The sequence below is a fragment of the Camelus dromedarius genome, chromosome 15, assembly GCF_036321535.1.
Source record: "Camelus dromedarius isolate mCamDro1 chromosome 15, mCamDro1.pat, whole genome shotgun sequence".
Taxonomy (NCBI): domain Eukaryota; kingdom Metazoa; phylum Chordata; class Mammalia; order Artiodactyla; family Camelidae; genus Camelus; species Camelus dromedarius.
The window spans coordinates 8,851,369-8,879,106 of NC_087450.1; the positions used below are offsets into that span (position 1 = coordinate 8,851,369).

A 27,738-nucleotide genomic window follows, 5' to 3' on the forward strand; every position below is an offset into this window, starting at 1 on the left:
TCTATCTTGGGAGGGGCAATGCTTGGGCACCAAACTCTAACGGCTGAGTAGACAGAGACAAAACTCAGTTCAATAAGGTCCTCTCTGCCAAGGAAGAGCCAAGGGGTCCGTCTCTGACACAGGGGGTGGCATCTTACAATTTAAGGCAGGAAAGAGGGGAAACCAGAGGAAGTCCTTCCAACTTCAGGGGCTCTACCGCTGTCCAGCCTCCCGGATGCGGCAGGCCACAGCAGTGATGAGAGCCGCCCCCTTCCCGCTGCCGTCCTCTGACTCCAGGAAGGACACGTCACACTTTGGAGCCAGGTCCTTCACCGTCTCATGCATGACTTTGGCAAAGCTGGAAAAGTTGGAAGAAAGACAGAGGGAAAAAAAAACCTTATTCATGACTGATTTGTGTCCTCAGAGATGGGACCCTAAGAAGCGATCCTGGAAACTAGGCATTGTGTTTCAGAAATCTGAGGCTTGGAGAGACCAGCAACTTACCCAAATTCTATGTCACAGTGGGCGGGCGGGAAGGCAAGATTCAACTCTAGCACAAAAGTCTGAGATTCTGGCAAGCTCTGCTCTTAAAACTAAGTAGTGAAAGAGAAGTTTAATAGTTGTGGGTGCCCCAAGCATGCCTTGGCAGAAGTGTATAACCTGTTTGTCAACTCTGGAGCGGAGGGCCAAGCCCCACACATGTGACAGTCTACTTCCCAGAGGTATTGACAGACATCAGACCCATGTCTAACCCAAAATGTCATCAAAGGCAAAAGGCGCAGACTTAAGAGAGGTGCTCTTGGGAGTTTACAGGGGTCTCAGACTCTCCCTGATATGGGACTAGAGAAAGAGATCATTCATCATCTGCCCCACCACAGCAGGGTCAAGCTGCAAAGCTGGGGACAGAGGCTCCCAACACCAAGCACCAGCGCTGGTGGTGGGACTTCTGCCCTGCCTCCTGACCCCCACGTGGGACTCAGGTTCTTATTTTCACGACACTGATCAGCAAGAGAAACTTGGAACTTCTCAAGGCCCACTCCTTTCACTAAAGCTGTATAGACTCTGGGCAAGTTCCTCAACTCCCTGTAACAATCGTGGTGACAGCAGGTAACCATCCAGTCGATGAGTCCCTCCACCCTGCGTACTGCCCAGACAAGGGGCACGGCTCTGTCCTTTCAACCTGTAGCTGAGAAGCTTCCAGAGGAGGACTGAGGAGCTTCCTGAGTTTAAAATAATTTATTCAAAACATATGTAGGTGAGGGGAGAAAGGAGAAGAGAAACAGGGATGAGAGGAGACAAAGGGAAGAGATGGAGAAAGACAGGAAACAGTGAAAAGAAAAGAGAATTCAGTATTTCCATATAGGGGGTGAGTGTGGCGAACTTCTACAAAAGGTCAGAAAATAAATACTTTGAATTTGGTGGGTCATATGGTCTGCTGCAACTACTCTGCTATTATAGTTGAAAACAGTCATAGACGACACGTGAACAAAAGGGGGAGGGTGTAGCTCAGTGGTAGAGTGCACACCTAGCATGCACAAGGTCCTGGGTTCAATCCCCAGTTCCTCCATTAAAAATAAATAAGCCCTTCCCACATAGTAAACTGACTATACCTCAATCTAAAAATAATAAATAAATAAAAATATATAAAAAAAAAAAATAAGCTCAATTACCTGCCCCCCAACAAAATTTTTTAAAAAATAAATAAAATTTAAATAAAAAAAAAACAAATGTGGATGCATCTCAAAACCGTGAGCACTGTGTGAGAAGAGCCAGTCACAAAAGGGAAGGTGCCGTATGATTCCCCTGTAAGTCCGAAATTAAGTAAAACTAAACAATGTGGATGCATACATAGACATCCGGGGGGTGGGGGGTGAAAGCAAGGGCCTTAGTCACCATGGCACTTACTCCTGGTGAGGGATGTGATTCTGTGGATGTGAAGGCTGCAGCTGGGAGGGGCTCGCAGGGGCTTCCAAGCCGGGTGGCGAAACCCAGCCCTACTTCTGGTCATTAATCTTTAAACTATAATATAGACATTATATACACTCTTTGGAATGCCTGATAATTCACCATCAAATAGAGAGAGAGAGAAGACAGCAATGAAAGAATGGAGAGCTGGAGGGAGACAGATGGGCAGGAGGAGTGGACATCAGGCACTCACTGAGGATGTAGCTTGTAGAGGGTCCCGTCCACGCCCACGGTCACTTTGAGGGTGTCTAGCCCACGGTTTTCTCGTATTTTGTCCACCACAGCAGCCATGCCGGCACCACAGAGCTGGGCTGCCCGCCGTGCCACCACGGTGCACACCTCCTTGACAATGATGCTGTCATCGCAGGTGCTGTCGAGCCCCAGGTGGTGCAGGATGGCACGGACCTGCAGCAGGGCCAGGCAGTCACTGGGGCGGGGGGAGACAGCGAGCAGTCAGGCATGTACCGAGAGGGCCGGATGGCCCACCAACCCTGAGAGGTGGCTCCTGTTCTTTTATTTTTATTTATTTTTTTAGTGGGGGAGGCAATTTGGTTTATTTATTTGTAGAGGAGGTACTGGGGATTGAACCCACTGCATGCTAAGCATGCGCTCTACCACTTGAGCTATAACCTCCCCTCAATGGTTCCCGTTCTTAAACTCAGTTCAGGAACTACTGGCCCACATGGACAGGGACACAAAGAAACAGCTCCCTGTGCCACTCTGTCCAGGCAACGTAACCCACTGCTGCTACAAAACTGACACTCAAGGCAGGGAGGGCATAGCTCAAGCAGTAGAGCGCGTGCACAAGGTCCTCGGTTCAATCCCAGCACCTCCTCTAAAAATAAATAAACAAACCTAATTATCACTCCCCACCAAAAAAAAAAAACAAAAAAAAAAAACAAACCTGACATTCAAAACAAGAGGACATTCACTGTCCATGTGTTCCACTTGCTTGGAAATAGTAAAGGCAGGGATGATGCTCACAGGTGACAAGTTTTAACTTGCAAAGCCCTTTCCTGTCCAGGCTCTCACTGTTGGAAGCATCACCAACCACCATCAGACCCCTGTTCTACTTCTGCTCTCCCAGCCTGGGTGGTCTGAAATCTACGTGTGCATGAAGTGCAAATAACACTCCAAGGAGAAAATAAACAAGACGTGCGAACCAGAACATACTCTGCCTATTCACTAGTGCAGATATCCTCAGTCCCCACTCATGTGGGTCATCCAGTTCCCATTTTTCTATATGCCTGAGAGTAATAACACAGTATCAATTTTTAAAAGGCTCTGAAATTCAGCGTTCTAATTTGGAGCAGACTTTCCCACCATTAGACTGGAGGAAGCAGGCTTTGCTCTAATGAGCTGCCACAAAACAGGTTTCTGTATTGCCTGACTTAATCCTGATTGCCTTGTCACTGGAGCCAGCAGTTAAGAAGGACTTTCGCGCCGAGCATAAGTGCTTTAGTGGATTACCTTCCTCTGTGCATCCCAGTTTACATTCTATGGGCAGCTCTCTTTCTTTCTGCCTTTGAAATTGGTCTAAAACCCAACAATACTGCTTTGCACAGGCTCATGCCAGCTTCACGTGGTTTTTCAAAAGAATATTATATATTTTCCCTTAAAATGCCAACTGTTCATAAAGTGCTTTAAAACAGCACTATGGAATGTGTTAGCTACTAAACTGGCCTTTAAGTAAGCCACACCCTGATCCTACTTGAGCTGTGGAAATCCTTCAGCTCACCTGTCTGTGAAAAGGAGGAGGTAAATGGCCCCGCCCTATTCCAGGCCCTAAATTCTCACCTCTCAATCTGAGACAGGAACTTGGTTTCAAAGATTCCCCTTGTCTTGAGTCGCTCTGAGATGCGGCCACGGAAGAGCAGCCCACGCTTGGTAAAATCAATGAGGATGTTACGAACAATCTCGCCCAAGTACATGCCACTGATCATTTTCTCAAACCTGCAGTGAGGGTAATGTTCATGGAGTGTTAAGGAGGAAGGTGGTAGGTAGGATGTGCTGAGATAAACCAGCTCGGTCCCCTCCCCACTGCATTAGAAGGTGGAGGGCAGACAGATTTCCCTTGGTGGGAAAGGAAACGCCACTTGACTCACTGGGGCAGGATTCCTGGTGTCCACACATACTGACTGATGCACAGACTGAGGTCCACGAGGTTCCCTGAGACTGACCCCACCTTGTGGGTTCATGTCCCTTCCAAGACTCCTCAAGAAGGAATGCACATCCAACCCCCACACTTCAGAAGGCTAGGATGCAGTGTCTCAATCCCTAATGTTGCTGAGAATTTAGCATGCTTTCTCTTCGACCTAATCAGCTATCACTCAGGAAGCCAGTGCCAGCTGAAGCCCCCCAATCCCCCCCCATCCTGGCCACGAGAACTAAACATGGCTACTCAGTGAGTTGAGGGTCTTCTGGCTCTGCACAGTGACTTTTCAAAAAAGTCAACATTCCCAGTTTCAATCAAGACCCCATCAACAGAAACAGACTCACAGACATAGAATACAAACTTGTGGTTGCCAGGGAGAGGGGGGTGGGAGGGGACAGACTGGGAGTTCAAGATTTGTAGATACTGACAGGCATATGCAGAATAGATAAACAAGTTTATACTGTACAGCACAGGGAAATATATACAAGATCTTGTAGTCGCTCATGGTGAAAAAGAATACGGAAATGAGCACAAGTATATTCATGTGACTGAAACATTGTGCTGTACACCGGAAATTGACACAACACTGTAAACTGACTATAACTCAATTTAAAAAAAAAAAAAAACCACCATTCAATCTGTCTTGTTCCAGTCTGTTTCTTTCATTAATGCTTCCTGGCTAACCCCTGGAGGCATTTCTCTGCGTCTGTGACCTCTACTACAGAGAAATATTTTGCAAAGAAGTCTCTGCAGAACTCTGGTCCCTGATTAATCCAGTTAGAAAACACTACATGCAACCCCTTGCTCATGGGATGTGTGCTGGATCTTAACACCACGTCCCTCAGCTCAGAGCCCCACCCCCACCCCCACCCCAGTACTAGGGGCTCTGTGACGCTGGGGCTGGTTCCTTGTCCAGTTAGACAGTAGAGGGCGCTACATTCTTGATGGATGGACGGAGGAGAAAGAGAGTGCTCCTGTCTGCTTCCTGCTCCGGTCTGCCTCAGCCCAGCAATGCTTCCTCGCTCTGATGGCAGCAGGTGGTCCAGCTGTTGGTTCTCCCACAAGTCCCAGAAATAGGTCTTAACACTCTCCCCTGCCTGTCCTCCCCGCCCTCGGGGTGGGAGCTGCTCTTCCATGTGCTGGCGTCTGTGCTCCGCAGCATCCCTCTAAATCCCAAATTCCCTATACGAAATGCCCGCTGTAACAGAACCGCTGTGATTTGTTCTCCCCGATAGACTTCAAGAACATCAGAGTCCAGCAGGGGGAGAAGGACTTAACCCAGAACTTTCTAGATGTACTTGACAAGAAGCCCTTTCCAAAGAGATCTTTTCTATCAACGTCACAAGAGAACGAGCGTCCTGGGCTTTGCTGTGTAGAGGGTCTGATCGCTCACCACTAATCCCGGTTCCCGGATCAACACACCAGGGCCCATGGGCAGCTGGGTGCCTACCTCTGTTTGCCCGGGTTGAGGGACAGCTCATCCACAGCCGCATCAAACTCTGTGCGGAAGTCATCGAGGCAGCCATTGTCCCCGAAGGCCCCCCACTCCATGTTGACGCACATCCGCCCCTCGTCCCCTTCCACCAGCTCCACGTTCCGCATCTCCTCCATGTAGCAGGCGTTGCTGCCCGTGCCTGCCGACCGCAGTGACATCCGTCAGGGCCTCGCTCAGCACCGGCCTCCCACCCAGCCTGGGCTGTGTGTCCCCCACACGGGAAAGGCGGCCCGAGTCCTTACCAACGATGAGGCCGACTTCACAGTGAGGGTCTTCGTAGCCACAGGTCATCATCGTCCCAACCGTGTCGTTCACCACAGCGACTACGTCTAAGTCAAACTCCTGAGCAGGCGACAGCAGATCCCCAGTCCCCAAATGAACCATGATACTCTCCCTTCGGACACTCACAAGGGAGATTTAAATGTGTATAAAACTTATTTTATATGGCAGGGCTCATTTTCTCTTTTCATTCAGTCTCACCTCCTCAGAGACCTTCCCCTGGATATGCTGTTTACAAGAGTGTCCCTCCCCAGCCCACTCACTGTGTCTTCACCCAACTTCATTTTCCTTCTTAGCTCAGTAGCACCCGACATCAGCCCATGGCTTTGTTTACAGACCCAGAACTTGCTGCGGTCATTTCCAGATCCCCAGCTGCCAAGCGCAGGGCTTGCTCACAATGGATGCTCATGAACTGCTGGAGGACTAAGCTGATCCTCCTGATCCTGCCTCTGACCAAAGCAACCACACTCAGCACCTCCCCCAGTTTGGGAACACAGACCACTTCAGGCCACCTGCCACACCTCTCCCACCTCTCTTCGGTGGATGGCTTCCTTCAGCAGCGTGACCACGTCCTCGCCCTCGCAGCCGGACGCCTTGAAGCCTTTAGTCCACTTCAGGAGGATGCTCTAAAAATCACACATGGACAGGGATAAGGAGAGCAGAGAAGGGCCCTTGGGTCATTCCCAGGGGCCCAGCTGTGCCTGTTTCTCAACCTCACAGGTTAGACAGGTGCCCTTTAATAACCAATCATCTCCCTAGCATGCACGAGGGGTTCAATCCCCAGGACCTCCATTAAAAATAAATTTAAAAAACCCAAATTACCTCCCACCAAAATAACCAATCATCTCACCCACGAATGATCCTAAACCTGTTTCCCCTACTAGGATTATCGAGCGCCTACTATGTACCAGGTACTGGGCCAAGCATATCACATGTGTACGTCATTGAATCCTCACAGCAACCTCAGGAAATACTCATCATTATCATGCACATTTTACAGGTAACTGTGGCTCTGGCCTGCAGCCTGGAGGCGAGGACGACGCCCCCCCGGGCCCACCACTTCCAACGGATGGGCTCGCAAGCACCACACAATTGCCCCTGCCAGGGAACAAAGTTCTGTACGCTTGTTTCCTTCACTGGGATAAGCGATTTGCCCTGTCCTTCGTACAGAAGGGTCGATTTGTGTCTCTTAATTTTCCAACTCTAGTAGGAAGTAAGCAAGCAAGTACATTTCGCTGGGTCACAGAGCCTTCCGGGAGCAGATGCATCATGGCTTCGAATGCGGCATTTCATGCCCAGAAGTTTGGCACCACGAGTCAACCTGTATGTGTCATGCTGTGTTCAGATCCCAGGAGACTCCAAAAAACAAAGTACAATCTCAGCGGTATCCTGGTTTACACACCTATATCCAAACAACCGTGTGCTTATCGCCACCTAATTTTCTTGCCTACAGATTAACTTCGTATCTCTGATGAAATTTTGAACTTGGCACTTTCAAGTTTACAAAATGTTCGAATAACATTATTGCAGGTGGTCCTTAATAATTAAGGCAGGCAGAGGCCCCAGCAGATGGGGAGAGCTGCCCGGGGCCACCAGCTCGTCCAGGCAGCTTGAGGCCTTTGGACCTCGGCCCCTGCTGGTTTTCCCATCAACAGGGTGATCTCACCAGGGCAAGAACCCAGCTTACAGACAGAACAACAGACGGAAACCCTGTTTCTGCTTCATTTGCTCTTAATTTTCACAATTGTAGACTGAACACGTGCTCCTTACAGAAACTTGGAACATTATAGAATAAAAGCCAATACAATGACCTGGAAGTTTACAACTCAGGCAAAAACAAAAACAGTTAACATGTCTGAGGGCCACCAGATAAATGTATAAACCCATATATACACATTGCTGTGCTTGAAAATTAGGATCGTGTCTGTCAAAAATGTTTCAGTAGGAAAAATCTAGAAGCATATACACTAGAATGTTATGTTTTTTATCTTCCCTTTAATCGCATTTTTTGTATGTTTCTATATTACAAAGATTATACTTTTCTTAAAAGTATGTTTTAGTCTTTCCACCAATGACTTTTCACAAATCATTGAAATTTCTTCCAAAAAACTAGTCACTGATACAGGGCAGTGAGTGACTCATGGCTTAACTATTTCCCCCCTGTTGTAACCATTAGGTTTGTTTCTAACGGCTATTATAGTAAGTAGTGTTTCATTAAATATCCCAACAGTCCTTCTCCACATGTTTGATAATTCCTTTTGGTAAATGGATGCAAAGAGAAGGCTTTGAAAATCCGACGCCTTGACACTGAAAAAAGTAATACGCTGAGACAAAGCTGGACAAGCTAAAAGCCCTCCTGGACTAGTAATACCGGGCAAATGCTAACAGATGTTGGGAGATACTGGATTAGGCGGGGGGTTTAAGGCAGGACTTCTCAAACCTCCCCTGTACTAGTGCACGTGGCGAATTAACTCTCAGAGGGGAGGGGTGGGAGGCATCCACAAAACTCAGCTGAGTGATGTAATTAAGGCTCGCTGTTCCGGGGACGTCGTGGGAAATGCAGGCCTTTCCTCATCACTGCTCCAAGCCCACTTTACCTGGGACGGTTCCCACCTACGTGGCCTCCACACTGCCAGGCCTGCCTGCCTGCCTGCCTTCCCCAGCAACTCATTCTTCTGACCAAGTATTCCTCATGCCCTCCGGGTATGTGCTCAGATTTGCGTCATCCTCAGCGCTTCATCGCCCTGCTGGTGCCACGTTCCAAAGAGCAGCTCGTACTGTTCTGAGCTTGCTTCATCCGTCCAGTTTGTTTGTAAGCACCTAAAGGAGGAACTTTAGTACCTTCTGTACCCCGACAACTCCATCCACAGCATATGTCCCCTTGTACCAAGCTTCTAGAACACTGATCAAGACACAGAGGAACAAATGCTTAAATAATAGTATTCTGATCTCTGACATACCACTCAGCCACCCTGAGCGAGTCTCAGCATTGCCTATCCAGCCATCCTAACTTCAACACACCATGTCCAGCACATGTGGGAGCACCAGATCTTTACCATCTGCTTCATCCAGCCAAGGCAACTGACAGGGAATGAAAAGCAAAGGTGAGACTAGAGAAACACCAGGGCATGCAAACAACAGGAGATGGAGGGAAATGTCCTGAGCCCAAAGCAGGGGCCCCAGGAGCAGCTGAGCCCTAACTGACAGCCTGGGCTCAGGTGCCAGGAAACCAGAATGAAATCACGGCTTGGCCGCTCCCACGCTCTATGACCTGGTGCAAGATACCCAGTATTTCTGTAGACCTTGTTTTCCTTTCTGCAAAATGGGTATAAAAACAACTACCTTGTATGGTTGCTGTGAGGGTTAAATGAGATGCATGAGAAGCCTAGAATAAAGGGCTTAAAAGATGACAGTTGTGCATATTTTGATTAGCATCATCATCATCATCCCAAAGACTGCTCCCTACTTGACCCACCCCCACCAGCTCTGACTTACCTATTCCCGTCCCTCCCCCAGGACCTGTCACTCATGCCCTCCTTCCCTTCCTCTCAGCTCAGCCTTCTCCCCCGCCCCACACTCTGGCCCATCAGAGTCAAGACAGCCCATAGGAAACCCTCCAGGAAGGCACCCTTACCTCGTCCAGGCTGTTCTGCTGGCAGGGGAAGGAGAAGGTGAACCCCAGAGGCAGGGACACGCCCTTCATGCCCATGTACTCCAGGAAGTCGGCAATGCACTGGACAATGTGGTCAAAGAGCTACAAGGGAAAGTCGGGCTCTGATGGGGGGGACGAGGGGCACCCCGGCCTGGGCAGGCTGCCCCCTGAGCACGACCAGCCTGGGGCCTCCACCCAGGAGGTACGCTAGCTCGGCACATGCAAACCTCAGTAAAGGCCAGCCCAGGGCCCTGGCCCGCCGAGCCCTCCCTGGGAACACGGGGGAGCAGAGAAAGCGCTGTCCTCCCTGGCGAGAAAGGGTGTCCCCGGGGGCCCCCACCCGCGGTGCCGCCGCCTCACCTCGTCCCCTGTGCCGTGCATGACCTCCTGCGGGATGGAGTAGATCTTGTTGTGCATCTCCACTCCGCGCCGCTTTCCATTCCGCACGCGCACCAGCAGGACCCGGAAGTTGGTGCCGCCCAGGTCCAAGGCCAGGAAGTCACCTTTCTCTGGAAAATAAGCCCAGGAAGATGATGCGCTGGGGCCAGAGAGCGACCGTCTAAAGCGCCGTCCCCGACGGGGAGTTCTCCCGGGCAGCTCTCCCGGGCGGCCCTGGGCAGCCTCGGGGCGGGGTGTGCGAGCGCCACCTAACGGTAAAGACAGTAAGCCCCTCCCTCTCCCACCCCGGGGACCAGAGACCCGCTGGCTCTTCAGTGGTTCTCGAATGATGTCAAGTGGAGGGACCTCAAGAGTCCCCAAAAAGCCCCAGAACACAGGAAAGAAATGGTGACACAGTAACTCAAAAATATCCAAACGCACAATCTGTGCTAAATCAGAGGCCGCCTTCTGTTAGGTTCTAGAATACAGAAGCAACAGCAGAGTCCAGCCCTTTAAAGGGAACTGAAGGAAAATCTTTCTGAATGGGGAAACCCTCCTTTGCAGGACAGTCACAGTGCACTACGTGCCTCACACACAGGCTCCATGCAACCCTCAGGCAGCCTGCAGAGGGAGGCGCTGCATTCCCCTCTGATGGCAGAGCAAGACCTGGCTGAGCTGTATGGAGTGAGTCACTGGCTCAGGGCCACACAGCCAGGATTGGGTGGAGCCAGGACCAAGCCCCAGTCTTCAGCTCTGAAACCTGGACCAGCCGAGCTACACTGGCCTGCTCAAGAGTCATTTTTCTGAATTGGAAAAAGACCTCCATTACTTGAATTGCAAGACTTAGAGCAAGGAGTCAGCCATCTTTTTCTGTAAAGGGCTGAGCAGTAACCATCTTGGGCCTTGTGAGCAACTGTCTGTTGCAATCATACAACTTTGCCATGGCAGCACAAAGCAGCCATAAAGGCCATACTTATGCCATGGACATGGCTGTGTACTAATGAAACTTCATTTAAAACAATAGGCAGTGGGCCAGACTTAGCCCCTGGCCTTTAATTTGTCAACCCTTGACCTGGAACCAAAATTCCTGGCTTTGAATCCCAGCTCTGCCATCTCCCAGCTGTGTGAAGAGGTTTCTTAATTTCTTGGTGCCTAAGTTTTGTGCAAAATAGTCATAGCTCATTAGCAAACCAAATTAACTACCAATCTCTATTAACAGGTAAAGATTAAATGAATTAATATGTGTAAGCTGCTTAGAGACGTGTTTGACACAGAGAAAGCATTCATGAAGTATTTACATATTAGTACTGTTCAGATTTTAGCAGAGGAATGCCTTGGTTGAGCTCACTGGTCATTAGAATTTCCCAGGACTAGAGCTGAAAAAACTTGTTTAACTGTCTGGTCCAAGCACCCAGCGCTGAGGCTCAGGGAGTCCTCCCGGAGTGTTCAGCATCAGGACAGAGGCCCACCGTGGTGAGCCGGGTGGCTGCCCCGCCACATACCTGTGCCATCAGGGGTGGCACACACGTAGGTGGGCAGCATCTTGACGGGGGCAACGGCATGAGTCTCCTTGCTCAGACCTCGCTCCATTTCTTCCTTCATCCTCCTCTTGACCTCCAGCAGCTGCTCGCGGCTCAGCTTCAGAGACTCCAGGGTCTTCTGGCGGGCTCGGTGCTGATCGGCCAGCCGGTAGGCCACTGCTGTCACCATGGCAGCCCCCTTGCCGCTGCCGTCCTCAGAGCGGAGGAAGCGGATGTCACAGTCAGGCACCAGGCGCCGTACGGTCTTGTGAAGACGCTTGGCAAAACTACAGTCACAGGGTGTCCACAGTTAGGGTCAGTGGTACAAATGGCTGGGGCCGTACCTCACCGCCTCAGCCCACAGCGGTACCCTAACATCCTCTCCCTACTCTTCCTTCCTGAGTAAGGGGTGACTGTCTAAAAGCGCAGATATTCAACTGCGGCCGCCCAGCTAAAAGGAAAAGCCCCTTCTGGGAAGCCACTATCTCCTGCGTGCAGTCACGGAAGACCTCCCCCCGTTCCCACAGGCCACAGCCCCTCTGCCCAACTTAGTGGTTCTTTGATGGGGCAGCCCAGGGAAACCAGGTGATTCTGACACCAACTACTGTTCACGTTTCATTGCTCATTTCATTGGATGCTGCCAAGGAAAGGCCCAGAAAGGAAAAAGTCGAAATGTTTTTCTTGACTTTGGCCCCTAAAGTTTCTGCAGCACTGGATGAGGAGACCAGGGAATGGAAGGGCTGAGACCTTCTGCACCGACCTTCAGCTAATGGAGGCCCACTGATGGGGCACTCATGCGAGGTGAAAATGACGGGACGGTAAATGGGCACAACAGAGAGATATCCTGCAGGTCCCAGCTGAAATTTGAGTATTCTAGCCCTTATGACCAAAGGAGCAAAACGTGGAGGGTAGAGCAGGATTACCTCGATAGCCGCGTGAATGAAAGCAAGAGGGTGGCAGAAAGCGCTCCCAGATACCAGGAGAGCTCTGAGCAGACCCCTGGTCATTGGCAGCCTTCAGAAACCGCCTCCACCCACACCAAGGATGACACACTCCCAGCCCCCGCCTGCCCAGCTGGGAACTTTTCTTCTACCAAGAACCTCAACGCTGTGGTCCATCTCCACCAGCCCACAATGCAAAACAGAGTTTCCAGGGAGTCCAGACTGGCAAGTCTCCCCCCGCCCTGAGAGCTCCGTCACTGGGGGCCCTGGCATGCCGGCTCACTGTGGGTGCTTCTTGTAGACAGAGCCGTCCACCCCGATGGTGGAGCGCAGCCGCTCCGCGTCTTTGTTCTCCTTGATGCGCCGCAGCACGGCCGCCAGCGTGGCTGCACACAGGCTGGCCGAGCGTGTGGACACGATCTGGCAGACCCGGTGAGTGGCCACGCAGTCCTCCTGGGTCGGGTCCAGGCCCAGCCGCATCAGGATCTCGCGGGCCTTCTGGATGCCATCCTTCTCCCTGGGAAACAGAGACAGCACGTGGGCAGGTGCCGCCCGCTGTGGCCAGGGGGAGGGGACCGTGCAGGCTGGCAGGGAAGGCCCACAGCGGCAGCAGACGCCCTTCCCCGGTGAGGGCAGACGCCCACCTCACTGCTCTGCCTGCACCTTGCAGGGGCTGAACCAGGAGGAGGGGAAACACAAGCCAAGCTGCTCTCCCAGACACACACACGCACACAGAGTACTTCCGGTGCCCCTTGCTCTGGATGCTCCTAACTTTTCTCACGCACGTACTATGTAGGGACAAGGCCCTTTTCTTGGGGCTTTAAACACCAAGTTGTGTGTGAGCTCACTTGTGCTCGGGTCAGAGGGAACGGTGCCCGCTGAGCTGAGCAGCCCACCCCATTTCCTCTCTTTAAAGTAATCAGAGTCTGTTACACTCCACAACAGAGCCATCACTGCTTTAACTTGTGTCTAAAGACGGTGAGAAAGGGCACTCTTCTTAGTGGAACTAAATGCCTCACAAATATGCCTCCTTTTATCCCCTCTGAGCTTTACAAGGAGGCAAGGTTCCTTCAAGAATTCTACTTAAGTCACTGGAACGGTCTCACTGCTCCCTTGAGCACCAAAACCACCTTCTCGCCACCATCTGGTCCCTGAAACAACAAAGCCTCCTCAAGCGACAAGTGGAAGGTCTCAGGGAGAGGAAACTCGGCCCAGCTCTTTGGATATTGTTAAGTGAAAAACAAAAAACCAGGCCATCTTCACACCCACGCCTGCTGCTCTGTGAAAATGCAGGCCTCAGCTCTACCTTTTAGAACTAAATGAGTCCATCTCAGTGTCGTCCAAGGACCAATTTCTCTGTCACGAAGCAGGGGGTCAGGACAGAGCCCTTTTTGAAACTCGCCAATAGGGAATGAAATGTCGGAGCTTCGGGAGGAGGGAAAGGAAGTAGGTGCAAGGAGCAGTTAAGAGGCCCGCTGGGCGCCTCTAGCACTAAGCTGAGGCCCCTCTGCCAGGCAGGAAGACCGGTGCCAAAGCACAGGTCCCTGCATGGGGGCCGGGTGTCCCCAGGGACCCCGAGTCACTTTGGTAGGCAGCACGTTCAACACAGACGAGTGTGGAGACTACCCGGCAAGTGACGTCGAGCCATAGGCCCGCCGTGGCCCACGCCGGGTAAGACCCCCCCCGCCATCCACATCTGAAGGGTGACTCTTCCTCACTCCCCAGACTGCCTGTCCGCCCTTCTGAAGACCCAGTGAACAGAGAAGGGCCCACAGCTTACCCTTCAATATCCGAAACGTCCTTGGTCTCAAAGTGGCCTGTGGCGAGGAGTTCAGGGCTGAGCTTCCCCCCAAAAAGCAGCTCCTCCTTGGCCATCTTCACTAGGATAAGCCTCACCAGCTCCCCCATGTACATTCCACTGATCATCTTCTCAAATCTGCCGGGAGATACACATATATATATGCATTCCTGGGACACTGTGCTGTACACCAGAAACTGACACATTATAAGGGAAAAAAAAAAAGGAAATCTTATGTAGAACCTCGATATTTATTTACAAGGTGGGGGGGGGGGGGGAGGCAATCTGATTAAATCTGGGGCCCAGGCCCAGCAACTTATCACCTCACATAGCCCCTCCCTTCGCAGGACACTTGTGGATTCCTGAGAAGACCGTGAAAACCTGGGATGGGAGGAGAATGGCGCAAAGGTAGGTGGGCAGGTCGGGGCAGGTGAGAAGGACCTTAAATGGTCTTGGCAATCTGAGACAGGCTGGAAGCTTCCAAGCAGGCAGGTGACAAATAGCTGAGAGGGCAGCTGGGTAATTTATTTTTGTCAACACTAGGTGACACTGTTTTCTTTAGAAGACACTGGCTCAGACTATGTAACAGGAGAAAGCAAATCCTCACAATTCTTTCTAGCCAAAAAGGCTCTTTCTTGGTATCTTAGAAAGATACCAAGGGTCCTAGAGAGAGGAGGCAGTCGGGCCTCTGGACACTAACACACCAGCTTTCAGGGAGGAGGCCCAGACAAGGGTGTGGAAGGGATTCCAGTGTCACCAGGTGTCAAATACAAGAGGAGGCCGGACCTTCAGGAAGCGACCTGCTCAAGACCGAAGGCCGGGAGCTAAGTGGACAACTGACCAAGTGCTCGAGCAGAAGGTTTGTTTGCAATGTCTAAGCACCAGCACGGGCACACTGCCCCGCTTCAACAGTGAGAATTCGTGTGTCTGCTTTTGCACCTTCCCCCAGAGCAGTCGGTTCTATGAGACCGAGGGGAGGGGGCCAGTGGGGCTCTGCAGTGTGGCTAGTAAAAACTCTTATTTCAGTTTGCTATGTATATATATATACATATATGTATGTATTTATATTTTTATTTTTTTGTTTTTTAGAACATTCTTTGTTTCAGTCAAGGCTTGGAAAATATTTATCTAGAAACATACAAAGAGTGAAGAAAAGTTCCCACTCAAGCCCAACTTCAGGGAGAGCTGACACATTGGTATATATCCTCTCAGCATATTTTTTGCTTTGCTTTGTTTTGAGCAGCTTTTCAGTCCATAAAATTTCTCACTAGCCATGGCCAACACAGCCAGAAGCCTATGGAAGTTCCAAGTAAATGGGCTAACATTTCAACGTGTGAGAGAAGCTTGTGACTTAAATAAACTATGCTTTCAGGAAGCAAGGAACTCCCCTTCCCCCCATAAAGAAAAGGGTACTTTTTTACAAAGCTGGTTTATAGGGGTAGAGTTTCCTCTCTAAGTGGGGATCCGTGTTAAAAGGTTCCCTGCAACAGTCACAGCTCCAGTAAGACCAGAGAGGGCCTGATTGCTCAAAACGTTTTGTAATTGCCTTCAGAGCTTACACCAAGCCCTGTTTCAGGATCTTTAGTAAGGACATTGGGCAAACGTTTGTGAGAGTGAGATAATGTCTTGTAAGAGTCAAAAGTAACTAAAAACCAAGTCTGACCAGGCTGGAGAATGTAACATTCTGGGTCCAAAATGCTACGGTCCCGCCTCCAGTCCACTCCAGGACCCAGGCTGGACCACAGGTCCAGAGAAGGTGGCCAAAGGGGCTCCTTAAAACCAACTTTTCCACAGGCCTTGGGTCTGTCTCCAGCTGGGTCAGGAGGCCCTGGGGCCCCTGGGACCTGGTCTAGCTCACAGGCAGCCCTGCCAGGGGTCTGAGTCAGAGCCTCAGCCAGTGCTTAGGAGCCAGCGGTCACAGCCCCATCGTCTGGGCAGTGATGGGGGTGGGAGCTTTGAAAGGAGCATTCACACGCCTAATCTTGGCCATCTCAACGTGACTTTTCTTACTTGGAGCACAGACTGCTTCTATGGGCAACTCATAAACGGAAGGCGGCGTGAAAGTGCAGGGCCACACACATAGCAGACTACGACCTCCTAGAATGACAGCTCTGAGAGACGCAGCCAAATCATTACCTCTACTCCAGTCTGTCCGCCTGCACGACATTCCTGCAACCAGGGCGCAGGTGCCTTGGCGACTTTGGGGGGAGGGGTGGTGCTATAAGACTACATATAAAGTAAAGCCGAGAAGCGCCCTCCACCTCAGCTCCTGAGCCACCCCCCAAGCCCGCCGCCCGCGGGGGGCCTGCTCACAGTTGCTTCCCGGGGTTCAGAGAGCCCATGTCGATCTCCTGGTCAAACTCGGTGCGGATGTCGTCCAGCGCGCCATCGTCCCCAAAGGCCCCCCACTCCATGTTGATGCACATCCGCCCCTCGTCGCCCTCCACCGTGTCGATGTGGCGCATCTCCTCCATGTAGCAGGCGTTGCTGCCCGTGCCTGGATGACACAGGGGACTGCTCAGCACCGTCCTCCCCCAGCCCCCAGTCCCCATCTTGTACCACTGTCCTGAGACTGCCGAGGGGCGCTGGTGGTCCTCGGTGCAGACTCCTGGGGCATCCCAACATGGTCCAACCCAGTACCACCCCCAACTCCACAAGTCCTGGCTCAGCCCTCCAAAGTGACTGCATCATTAGCTTCTAATATGAATTACCGAGGAACACCCAGGCCTTGGATCCCTCCTTCGTCTCCAGCCCACCCCCACCCACACCCACGGGCCAGCACTGGCCCTCACACCCAGTGCTCACGCACCCACAATGAGACCGATCTCGCAGTTCTGGTCATCATAACCACAGGTCATCATGGTCCCCACTGTGTCGTTCACCACGGCCACAATGTCGATATCAAAGTCCTGCAGGGATAAAAGAGGGGCTCTGTCTTTCACCGTCACAGAAAGGTTACAGACATGAAGACAAAGCACAGGAAGACACAGCTCAAGTGCACAGGGCTGCCCTCACTGACCCTACTCAAAGCCAAAGAAGGTTAGAGCTGGAAATCAGGTCCAGAGCCAGTCTAACAGCAGCATCTCGCTTCCCACCTGCTTGTCCTCATCACGGAGGACCTAGCGCAGTCCAGCGCGCACAGCATCCCTGCAGTGGGAAGGGCCTGTCTTGTCATCCTTGACTTCCTCTCATTCTCTTCCTTCTTTTCTTTCTCTCTGTCCCTCCCTCCCTCCCAGGTCTTGTGTGACAAGACCTGTATCGTGTCCTTTCTCTGCCCCGTTCCACCCTCAAACCAACAGCATCCCCACTTTCTTGTTTGAAAATGACATTCAAGTCTACTTCAGGTTAAGAGCTAAAGGGTTCTTCTTGCACCAAGGCTAAGACTCGTTATCCATCATGCTAATCTGAAGACCCCAAAGGCATCTGATCACGTGTGAGGTCACTGGTGTGCTAACTCTCTGTCAATATAGGTATGTCATTCTGCAGCACACCTTAAACTTACACAGAGCTGTATCTCAATAAAACTGGAAGAAAAAAAGAAAAAGAAACAGATTATTGGGTAAAAATAGCAGAGAAGAAAAGACCTCTCCTTAAGAATCACAAAAGGGGGAGGGAGTAGAGCGTGTGCTTAGCATGTACAAGGTCCTGGGTTCAATCCCCAGTACCTCCGTTAAAAAATATGTATTTTTTAAATAAATAAACCTCATGGCCTCCCCCAACCAAAAACAAATTAAAAAAAAAAAAAAAAAAAGAATCACAAAAGATTCTCATGCTGATTTGAGGGCAGAGAGGGAAAGACTTCAGAGTGGACCCCAAAGAATGAAAAGAGCTTCCAGTCCCCAAGCTCCTGCCTGGCCATCTCTGCTGCCACCACTCACCCCTCTCCTCTGGATGGCCTTCCGGATCAGAGTGACCACGTCTTTCCCTTCCACACCACTGGACTTGAACCCCTTGGTCCACGAGACCAGGAAACTCTGGAAAAGGAACAAGGAATATTGATTCCACACAAAACTCAGGCCACGCCCCTCTAACAACCATCATTAGGACACCTCTGCCGTGAGGCTAAACAGGTCATGACTGAATTTGTGTATTGCTTCCTGTCTAGCCTAGGAAGGAGAAACTCGGTCAAAGACCAAGAAAAGAGATTAAATGAATGATTTACTGCCCCAAGAAGTGGAAGCAGCAGGCTACTGAGCTGCCAAAATAAGATGCTCGTTTCCTAACATCCTTAACTGTCAAGGGTCTTTATCACAACACTTCAGAACAAAGGCATCCCTGACGCACTTCTCATTCCTGTTTCCCTAAGAGGAATAAGGATGATGTGCAATGTATGTGGGGTTGCACATTGTCATTTGAGGGGAGAGTGATAAAGACTCCCCTTCTCTGGTGCCTCTTAAGCATCCCCCCAACACACACCTACACACATGCACCCAGCAGGACAGAACTCTCAATACTCTAACGTTGTCCACACCATCCATCAGAGCCACCCCGTACACCACAGTAGCAGGTGGCTGAGAGTTCTTCCCAGTCCTTCCTCCCAGCCCAAAGAATGAAGCAACGAAAGTCTCTAAAGAATTCATCTTACCTCGTCTAGTTTTGTTTGGATGCAGGGAAATGAGAAGGTAAAACCCAAAGGGAGCTTCTTGTCTTTGATCTGTAGCTTCTCCATGAAGTTAGCCAGGCATTCAGCAATGTGGTCAAACAGCTAAGGGCACACAACACAGGAAGATGAGCAGGGAGGCAGAACGGTAGAGAGATTAAGAGTGGGGACTTTCGGCTCAGAAAGGAACTAGCTGAATGTGTGCAGGATATGTATTCCTTCTGAGGCTTTCATTTGTTCATCTGTGAAATGGGGGTGATAACTGTACATGCCCATGAGCTCCCAAAAGGATTAAATGAGTCAATACATATAAGGGCTTAACACCAGCTAGTGATTATTAAATACTGCCTGCTACTTAGGGCCTTTATCCAAACCACCATCAAAATAATCCGATGAGGCAGGGGGAATCACAGCCAAAGCCAATCAGACAGTCATCGCAGGCCCTGGGAACAGAACATCCTTTGGTGGCTCTGTCAGAACCTCCCTTGACATGGGTGCACAGCTGACTGTCTTACCAGAAAGGGCAGCCCATCTCACTGCCAAGAAGTGTTTTAGCCTCCTTGTCTTGTGTGATTGGGGGAGGGGACGGGACATTCTCTGTTGGCATTCTATAAACGAACTTCACAAAAATAAGTAACTTTTATATTTTTCCTCCATTCTAGAAAACTAATTTCCTGGGGACAATTCAAAGAAGTTATCGTTGTTTTTCTGACTTCAACATGGAATATCCAGTGAGTCCATAAAGGGCGCTGAAGAATAAATAGGGTTTGGGGGATGGACAGCCTCCCAACTGTGACTATTCTAAGCAGGACCCAAAGCTCCTGGGGAAAACCTTAAACCTAAGAAAAAAAGCTGTAGTCACAATTACCCCACAAAGCCCACAGCCCCGTGGCTTCCTTTTTGCCCACTCAGCATCCCCAAAGAGAAGTTGGTGACCACTCCAGACACGCAGAGGCTGAGACCAGGAGCATTCTGGTACAAAAGTAAGCAAAAGTCAGAGACTGAGCAGATGCCAAGGGCCAGGTTGACCAGATGGCAAAATCGAAAAACCAAGGGAGGTTAATAAGGACAACATTCGTTTTCCTCTCCAGGCAGAAGCAAGAAAGTTTCCACTAAATCAGGGGTTCCCAAAACGTGGTCCACTGCAGCATCACCATGTTATAAAGGCAAATTCTAAGGCCCAAACCAAAACCTGCTAAATCAGAAACAGTTGAGAGGTGTACTGGCTCCCCAGATGTCTCGGGTGTGCTCAGTGGGAGGCATCGGGGAAGACGAGGCCACCGCCATCTAGAAGGCGGCTGGCTGTAACTGAACTTCCTGCATCCATCCTGGCCATGTGTTGGACCACGTGCAAAGTTAACCTCAGCTGAGGCTGAAACGCTCAATCTCCAAACCAGAACATTCTCAGGAGCAAAGGCTGGGCAATGTCAGGGCTCTCTCACTGAGAAGACCCCCAGAGCGCCGGTGCCAGCCCCCTGGAGCAGAGGTCAAGTCTTTCAATACGTAAGTAGGATTTCTAGACATATATTCAGCAAGTTCTACTCTTCTGTTTGGAAGCTGATCAGAGACAAAATTTATAATAGAGTTAAACAAATTGCCAGCATCCTCTTCCTGGTTCTCTAGTCAAGATGGTCTTTAATACAAAAGATCTTTTTTTTCCTTAACTTTAACTTTTTTTTTTTAGTACAATAGATCTTATCCCAAAAATAAGGGAGTTGCAGAAGCTGCGCCTAGAGATAAGGCCAATCATCAGAGGAGGGGGGCGGGGAGCCAAACGGTTCCCCCTACTCAGCCCCGATCACTGCTCTTTCCAACTGCACTACCAACAGGGGGAGGCAGAAAGAAAAGAGGCAGTGAAGAGGCATTAAATAATGTGTTGCCCCATATAGCAGCCATGAGAACTCTGCAGCTATGTCAATTACTTAGAATTTTTAGGGAACCTGGCGCTAAACCATTCCCAGACGACCTGTGTCTGGATCGGGTATTCGTACACAGCACAGCAGCTTCCTCCCTGCGATCTACTGAACGTCAGCCCTCGACACAAGGGTTTGGAGAGAAAAGAAAACATTTTTAAAAAGAAAACTAAGATTTTTTTTAAAAAAAAAAGAATTAAAAAAAATTAAAAAGTCACTTCCTCAATCACACTAGTTGTATTTCAAGTGCTCAGTGCTACAGGCAGCTGGGAGCTGCCTCACCACACAGGGCAGATACCGAATATTCCACTACTGCGAAACGTTGTATTGGACAGTGCTGGGTTAGAATAATCTGCAGCTCTTTAAAAGTGGGTAAAAGGAGACCATCTGCTTCCTTTACTGGAAGACTACTCCTTTCCTGTTAGCTGGTGATCTAAGGGTAAGATACGGGAAGAAAGAGCTAACACCCTTCTGCCATAAAAAGGCTCAAAGGGCATCATCTTCTCAATAGGTTTCCTTTTCCTTATTGGTCTGAGAATCTGCTCACTCTCCTTCCCAGGACACACTTATAACAAATTGCAATTACAATTTGCAATTCACTGCTCTCCAGTGGAATTTCACGCGTCAGGAGACAGATTTTGTCCAGGGACCCACCCTGCCCAGGTTCACAGGTCTTCAGAAACCTCTGCAAAGCTCTGAGTTTTTGGTCTTGGTTTTAACTAAACTTTTTTTTTAAATCCATCTGTTTCCTCTAATTAAAAGATTGATACCTAAGATTTAATTTAAAAAAAAAAAAAAAGGAAAGGAAAAAGGAATGTAGCGCCAGTAATCCCACCACTGAAATAGCCACTGTGAGTTCCTTCCCATCTTTATACCAAGTGTTCTCTGCTGCTTTAGGACAACAGAGATCTTTCCCTTCCAGGATTAAGCACCTATATTTTCTAATTTTCTTTGTTTCACTTTTTATATAGCATTTTTTCCCATTTATTTGAAGGCTTTTTAATATCACAATAGTTTCATAGTTTCTTCCGGAACGGTCTCAGATTTTTCCTGGACTGAAACATTTTGTTTTTCTATACTGGGGCTATGTGACAACCTCAGTAGTGCTCAAATCCCACAGTCCCAGGGACTTAGCCTTCCTTGTCCAACCCCAGCATTAAAACAAGGAAAGTAGTAGGTTTACCCTGAGGGCCACCCCCAAGGACATGTAAAGGGTCTAAAAATATCTCCCCCATGTGTTCTAGTCTTGGTCCAAAATTCCTTTCCCAGGAGGTGGCCTGCAGTGGCGGGAAGAATAGTGCACTAGGAATGAGAAGGGCCACCCCTTCCAAGCTCTAAGTCTCAAGAGGTAACCACGCAGGAAGACTGTCTTACTTGGATTTCATTTCCTCCATTCACCCTTTGATTGAGTACATAGTAGGTACAATAAACTACAGCAGGAAGAGCCAGTGCTCAAGCCGAGAGTGATCCCTGTAACGGAGAGTGATCCCTGTAGCCGAGAGTGATCCCTGTAATGGAGAGTGATCCCTGTAGCCAAGACTGATCCCTGTAGCCGAAAGTGATCCCTGTAACGGAGAGTGATCCCTGTAGCCGAAAGTGATCCCTGTAACGGAGAGTGATCCCTGTAGCCGAGAGTGATCCCTGTAACGGAGAGTGATCCCTGTAGCCGAAAGTGATCCCTGTAACGGAGAGTGATCCCTGTAGCCGAGAGTGATCCCTGTAGCCGAAAGTGATCCCTGTAACGGAGAGTGATCCCTGTAGCCGAGAGTGATCCCTGTAGCCGAGAGTGATCCCTGTAATGGAGAGTGATCCCTGTAGCCGAGAGTGATCCCTGTAACGGAGAGTGATCCCTGTAATGGAGAGTGATCCCTATAGCCGAGAATGATCCCTGTAGCCGAGAGTGATCCCTGTAGCTGTTCCAATATCCAGGAATGTCTTCAGTGATTCCTATCCATGGCTGAAAGCAGCTAGAGAAGGACTAGAAAGAATATCCCAAGGGAGCTTTTGCAGAGCAAGTGAAAGGGGACACCTAAGAGCAGAGAACAATGGCCGGACCTGTGGCCATCTCCCACCAGCCGGAGACTCCTGGTGTGGTGGCGGCAATGCGCCCCCTCTGTAGGAGGGCTCTCTGGGGGCACTCTTGAGAGGCGGAGACTGCCCTGCAGGATCTCCTGTCTCCAGAAGCATCAGCCCCTTTGGGGAGTTCTTCCTACTTTGGAAGCAGGGACAGGTAGTCAGGACCCAGGACCACCACGTTGCCTAATTCCAGGTAGCACCACCATTCCCACAGACCACATCACGTGGCCTAAAAAGTGGAAGGAGCCCCCGAGAGTTGCACGAACAAGCTCCAGTCATAGGGATCTGGCTTTGTGTCTTGCCTCTGGCCCCTCCCACTCCTGTAAGGCCAAGTCACTCAGTCTTTCAAAGCCCAATTCCACATCTGTAAAGTGGAAACGACAGGTGCACTCAGCCTTAGAGCTAGTATGAGGATAAAATGAGAAAATCCATACAAAGCGCTTTTGCTCAGCCTGACACACAACAGGTTATCAGTGTCAGCCCCTTCAACAAAACATTTATTACTTTCTCTTTTTTTTTAATTGTTTTTCTTTTCTTTTTCTTTTTCTTTTGCGGGGGTGGTAAATAGGTTTTATTTAATTAATTTACCTTTTAATGGAGGTACTGGGGATTGAACCCAGGACCTCGGGCATACTAAGCATGCAGTCTACCACTGAGCTATGGCCTGCCCCCCAACACTTGTTGCTTTCTGTGGTTGGGTATGTATGTCTTGGTGGTCCGGCTGGGCTTGAAGCCCTGGAAGGGAAGGACCAGGACTTTAATTCCCAGCAAGGATCAGTGGCCCAATGCCTAGGCGATGCTCAGTACACGTCTGGACACTATTGTGATGGCAAATTCATCCTTGCTCATTTTTTTCTAGCTATTACTGAAATGATTCTTAGTTGGGTTTCACATTTCTTCTCCATCTGCTCTTTTACTGTGTCTTGCCTCTGGCCCCTCCCACTCCTGTAAGGCTGGAGTTTAGTGTTTTTCTCAACAGGCTCCCACCCCTCTGTGCAAAACCTCTTCTGCTTTAAAAGGTCAGAAAGAGAGAGAGAGAGTGCAATAACAAAAAGGCAAAGGGGCACATTCCATTTTCATGCCATGTTATGCTAACACCTGTGAGTCGGGGGGCTGTAGAATGGCCACCAGGGCTGTGACAGTGTTGAGCCCATCATGTGCTCTACTGACGTGCTCGTCAATGACACCACTGACCGTTAGGTGTCTGGGTGTGTTGGCCCAGCCTCCTGACAGCAGGCTTTCCTCAATAACCAGCACATGCAGGCAGGCCTCAAATAAGATGGAAAATCAAAATCCCTCCCATGTTTGAAATTTGCACCTCTTTGGGGGAAGTGATGGGAATGTTCAGTATCTTGATTGTGGTGGTGGCTTCATACGTGTATGTATCTATCACAATTCATCAAATTGTACATCTGAAATATGTGTAGTTTACTTTACAGAAATTAAACCACAATAAAGTTGTAAAAAAAGAAAAATCCCTCCCACAGAAGCACATCCAGACCCTGGGGCTTCATTCACATGCTCCCTGCCCTCTGGTCACATGCACCCCTCCAGATGGAGGCCCCCTGCCTAGCCTCCAGGCATGGAAGGGGGGGACTAGGCAAAGAGAGGATGGGAAACCCGAGCCTCAGTCAGGGTCTCCCTCCTCTGGACCACAGAGAAGGAGCGGCCCCTGCTCCCCGGGGCCCAGAGCCCGGGGCCGTCCTGAGAGAAGGGTCATACCTGCGTGCCGCTGCCTCGCATGATGTCCTCAGGGATGGCGTAGATCTGGTTCTTCATCTCCACCTTCTGGAGCCCATTGTCCGTGACTTTCACCCAAAGCACCCGGAAGTTGGTCCCTCCGAGGTCCAGAGCCAGGAACTCTCCATGCTCTGCAGAGAAAAGAGCCACTGTTGGTTCAAGAAAGACAAGGTGTATCTGTTTACCAGAGACCAAAACTTAAAACCTAAGAATCCGCCACAAACCCTGGTCACCTCCGGGCGATGAGGTGGCCAGCAGGTCTTCCCTTTGTCTGTACACCTTAATGTATTGCTGGTTCCTTTCCCTAATGCCAAGCATATCACTTCTAGAATTCACATGAACAATGAGACAATGTCACAGCCAGCAATGGGATGCCCACCCCTCGCAAGAGCTGACTATTTCCCAAGGGCCTTCAGCCAAGTCCTCACCGAGCTCCCAGGACCCATCACCCCCGCACCAGAAAACCATGCCTCGGCTTTGTTCTTCGCGACCCCCGGGACACCCAACAGGCCGCTACAAGCTTGCAGGCCCTTGGGCCTTCTGCCCAATTACAATCCCTTTACAAAATTCACTCTTTAATGTTTGTATACAGTGATGGCAACGTCCCTGGCTGGGCAGGATGAGAGGGTCACGTGATGGAGTGGAATGGGATCCAGCTGGCTATGAATGAAGTAGCCGAGCAAATAAGTCAAACAGGTGCCCCTGACCCTCCAAAAAAAGACTCCAGGCTTATTCAAATGTGAGAGAATACTGACCTAAGAGTATTTAAGACAAGAGTCAGGCCACTCAGCTGTGCCACTCAGACAAGCCAGAGCGCTGAGATGGAGCCGGGAGAGGGAGACGCCATGGACACAGGTGCGTCAGGATCTCAGGTGTCACCGGGGAGGCACAGTCCAGTCCCCCCAGGAAACAAGCAGTGCAGAACAGGAAACATCCAGATTCCAGACAATAATAGCAGTTAATGGGACATGCACCATTGTATGGCCCAGAATGAAAGTGCTGAAGAGGCCAGAGCCGGGGCTGGGGCTGGGGCTGGGAGGCGGGCAAGGGCTGGGGCACAAGATGGGCTCATCCACTCAGCAGCCTCCTCCACCAGTAGTGGCTCCACCAGTGCCCTGCCACACACCTGCTGGAAGGAGCCAGGATTCTTTCCTGCAGGATTCACTCACCGGCATGTTTGTCAACACTCAGCCCCTTCCTGATGGGACACTGGCACTGAAGTAAGGGAGAACCGATCGGAGGGCCAGGGCAGTGCTCTGACCACATGAAACAAGAATTGCTCTGACCCAGGTCCTCTCAGCTGCAGTAACTGGCCCTGAGAAAAGCTACCTCTCCCAGGCTCCCTGAGGGCGCTACCCACAGGCTGTAGTCAGAGGGGCAACATGGGGTGGTCATATCCACCCACGATGCCATGGGGACTTGTCTCTGCACAACCATGGTCTGGTGGGAATGACCACAGAGACTGGGCCTGGAGCCCACGTTACCCACATCAGAACTCCAGCCCCCTTTTGGCTGCAGCAAACTCCTGAGCCTCGGAGACTCGGCAGCCTCATTTCTAAAATGGGAACATCATACCTCATGTGTTTGATGTGAGGAAGAGAACCAGGTAACGTGCCTCAAGCACCCAGCACAGTGCCAAGAACTTAGCACACTCACAATAAGTACTAGAAGCTCCCCATCTGGGGTCTCAGCAAACACCGCCAGACACCCACATTTGAGTCTCCCAGGCCCAGTGTTAGGGCTGCCTCTCAGACTGATAAAGTAAAAGCAGCTCTGACAGGGAAGACTGAAGAAAGCTGTCCAATAAAAGCCATTGGAATGTTCCCCAGTGACTTCAGCATTCCTCCTCAGGGGTGCTCATTTTCCATCCCTTCCCTGGCACCTGGAGGTCCCCCCACCCCTCCAGCTACAGTTGTTAGATAACTGGGGTGGCCTCAACCCCATCCAGGGTGACTTGTGCCCCTTTTGTGGCCATGGGTAACTTTTCCAGGCACTCCTGTTCTGAGCCTCCCCTACGAGTGGGACGTCAGCCAGTTTGTAGGGAAAACTATGTGGTGGTTGTCATGGGGGATGAAAAGGAAAATCAAAGAAGATCCTCCTGCATCAGCACTCTGCAGCCCAGGACACGTGCAATCTGCTGAATCGGCGGCCACGGGGGATTGAGGCGGCTGAGGCTGCCCCCGGTTGGTCAGGAGTCGAGGCCAGCCCAGCTGGATTCACTGAAGGGGACAGCTCCATCAAGAATGGCGGTTTTGCAGTATCTGCTGATGGGCTGAAGGGAAACCACAAATGATAAAGTGCTGCTGATAATTCCGTGCCCAGGAAGGAATGTCACGCCTCCCTCTCTTTTCAGACTCTATCAAAACAGACATTCGTCTGCGTCCCTCCTCCCGGGTGCCCCCACCACAAGCACACTCCATCACAACTGCCAGAGCCAAGGGCTTTGCTCTTTCCAGGGTCCAGTATCTCTGAGGCAGGCCCAGCACTGTGGTTCCTGGAGCTAAATCTTAATCCTAAGGTGACCCCCTTGGGACAGTGGGTGGACGCCCTCCCCTAGCGCCCACCTCACACCACACAGAATCAGGCCCTCGTAGAGCAGTGGTTAAGAGCTGGACCTTAGAGATGGGGGGATAGGCTGTTTTGAAATCCAGCTCACCTGCTTTACTACCTGAATGGCTTTCTCTGTGGACCTCATCTGCAGAACAGGGCTCATAATGCAGACTTCCCCGGGGGTCATGAGGCTTACAGAAAATACAGAACATGTTATATGCGAATATACAGGTACATAGCCTGGGTACACAGCCACAAGGCAGAGGACCCAGGAAGGTGCGGCGAGATCCTTCTGCTCAATGATTACGGGCGGTATTTGAGGCAATGTAGTAAGAAAACATCTCATATTGCATTTGCTCCCTGATGGTTCATTTGTTAAACAAAATGCTAGTGCCAACTGGAGGATCTGTGTAAGAGACAGTAAGGCTGCAGGTAAAATTCCTTTTATTGTTGAGCACGCTGTTATGTCTAGAAAACAATTTGAGCTTTGTAAAACTAATCAAATATAAACAGCTGATTTTAAAAGTTCAAACAGTACAAAAATGAAACAAATGAAAAGCAAACATCTCTCTTCTTCTCCACACCCCAAAAGTAACCATTATTAATGTTTCTTGAGTGGCCTTAGGTACACACATGAAAACATATGTAAATATTTTATAAAGCATATATACATATATAAAAATGTATAAAAATAGGA

General features: G+C 50.2%; 1 protein-coding gene across 4 annotated transcripts in view; it reads right to left on the reverse strand.

Annotated features, from left to right (window-relative positions):
* Positions 1-27,738, reverse strand: part of HK2 (hexokinase 2) — a 63,140-nt gene that overhangs the window by 1,973 nt on the left and 33,429 nt on the right. For all 4 annotated transcript variants that reach the window (XM_010975591.3, XM_031467360.2, XM_031467361.2 and 1 more), the window contains 16 exons: positions 24,474-24,622; positions 18,748-18,867; positions 18,041-18,136; positions 16,972-17,071; positions 16,476-16,659; positions 14,145-14,300; positions 12,648-12,881; positions 11,406-11,710; positions 9,886-10,034; positions 9,508-9,627; positions 6,404-6,499; positions 5,837-5,936; positions 5,550-5,733; positions 3,742-3,897; positions 2,138-2,371; positions 1-337 (listed from right to left, as the gene is read on the reverse strand). The exon at positions 1-337 is cut by the window's left edge and continues 1,973 nt beyond it. In XM_010975591.3, the coding sequence (XP_010973893.1) occupies positions 193-337; positions 2,138-2,371; positions 3,742-3,897; positions 5,550-5,733; positions 5,837-5,936; positions 6,404-6,499; positions 9,508-9,627; positions 9,886-10,034; positions 11,406-11,710; positions 12,648-12,881; positions 14,145-14,300; positions 16,476-16,659; positions 16,972-17,071; positions 18,041-18,136; positions 18,748-18,867; positions 24,474-24,622 (2,528 nt within the window). In that variant the 3' untranslated portion in view covers positions 1-192. The remainder of the gene's footprint in view (positions 338-2,137; positions 2,372-3,741; positions 3,898-5,549; positions 5,734-5,836; positions 5,937-6,403; positions 6,500-9,507; positions 9,628-9,885; positions 10,035-11,405; positions 11,711-12,647; positions 12,882-14,144; positions 14,301-16,475; positions 16,660-16,971; positions 17,072-18,040; positions 18,137-18,747; positions 18,868-24,473; positions 24,623-27,738) is intronic.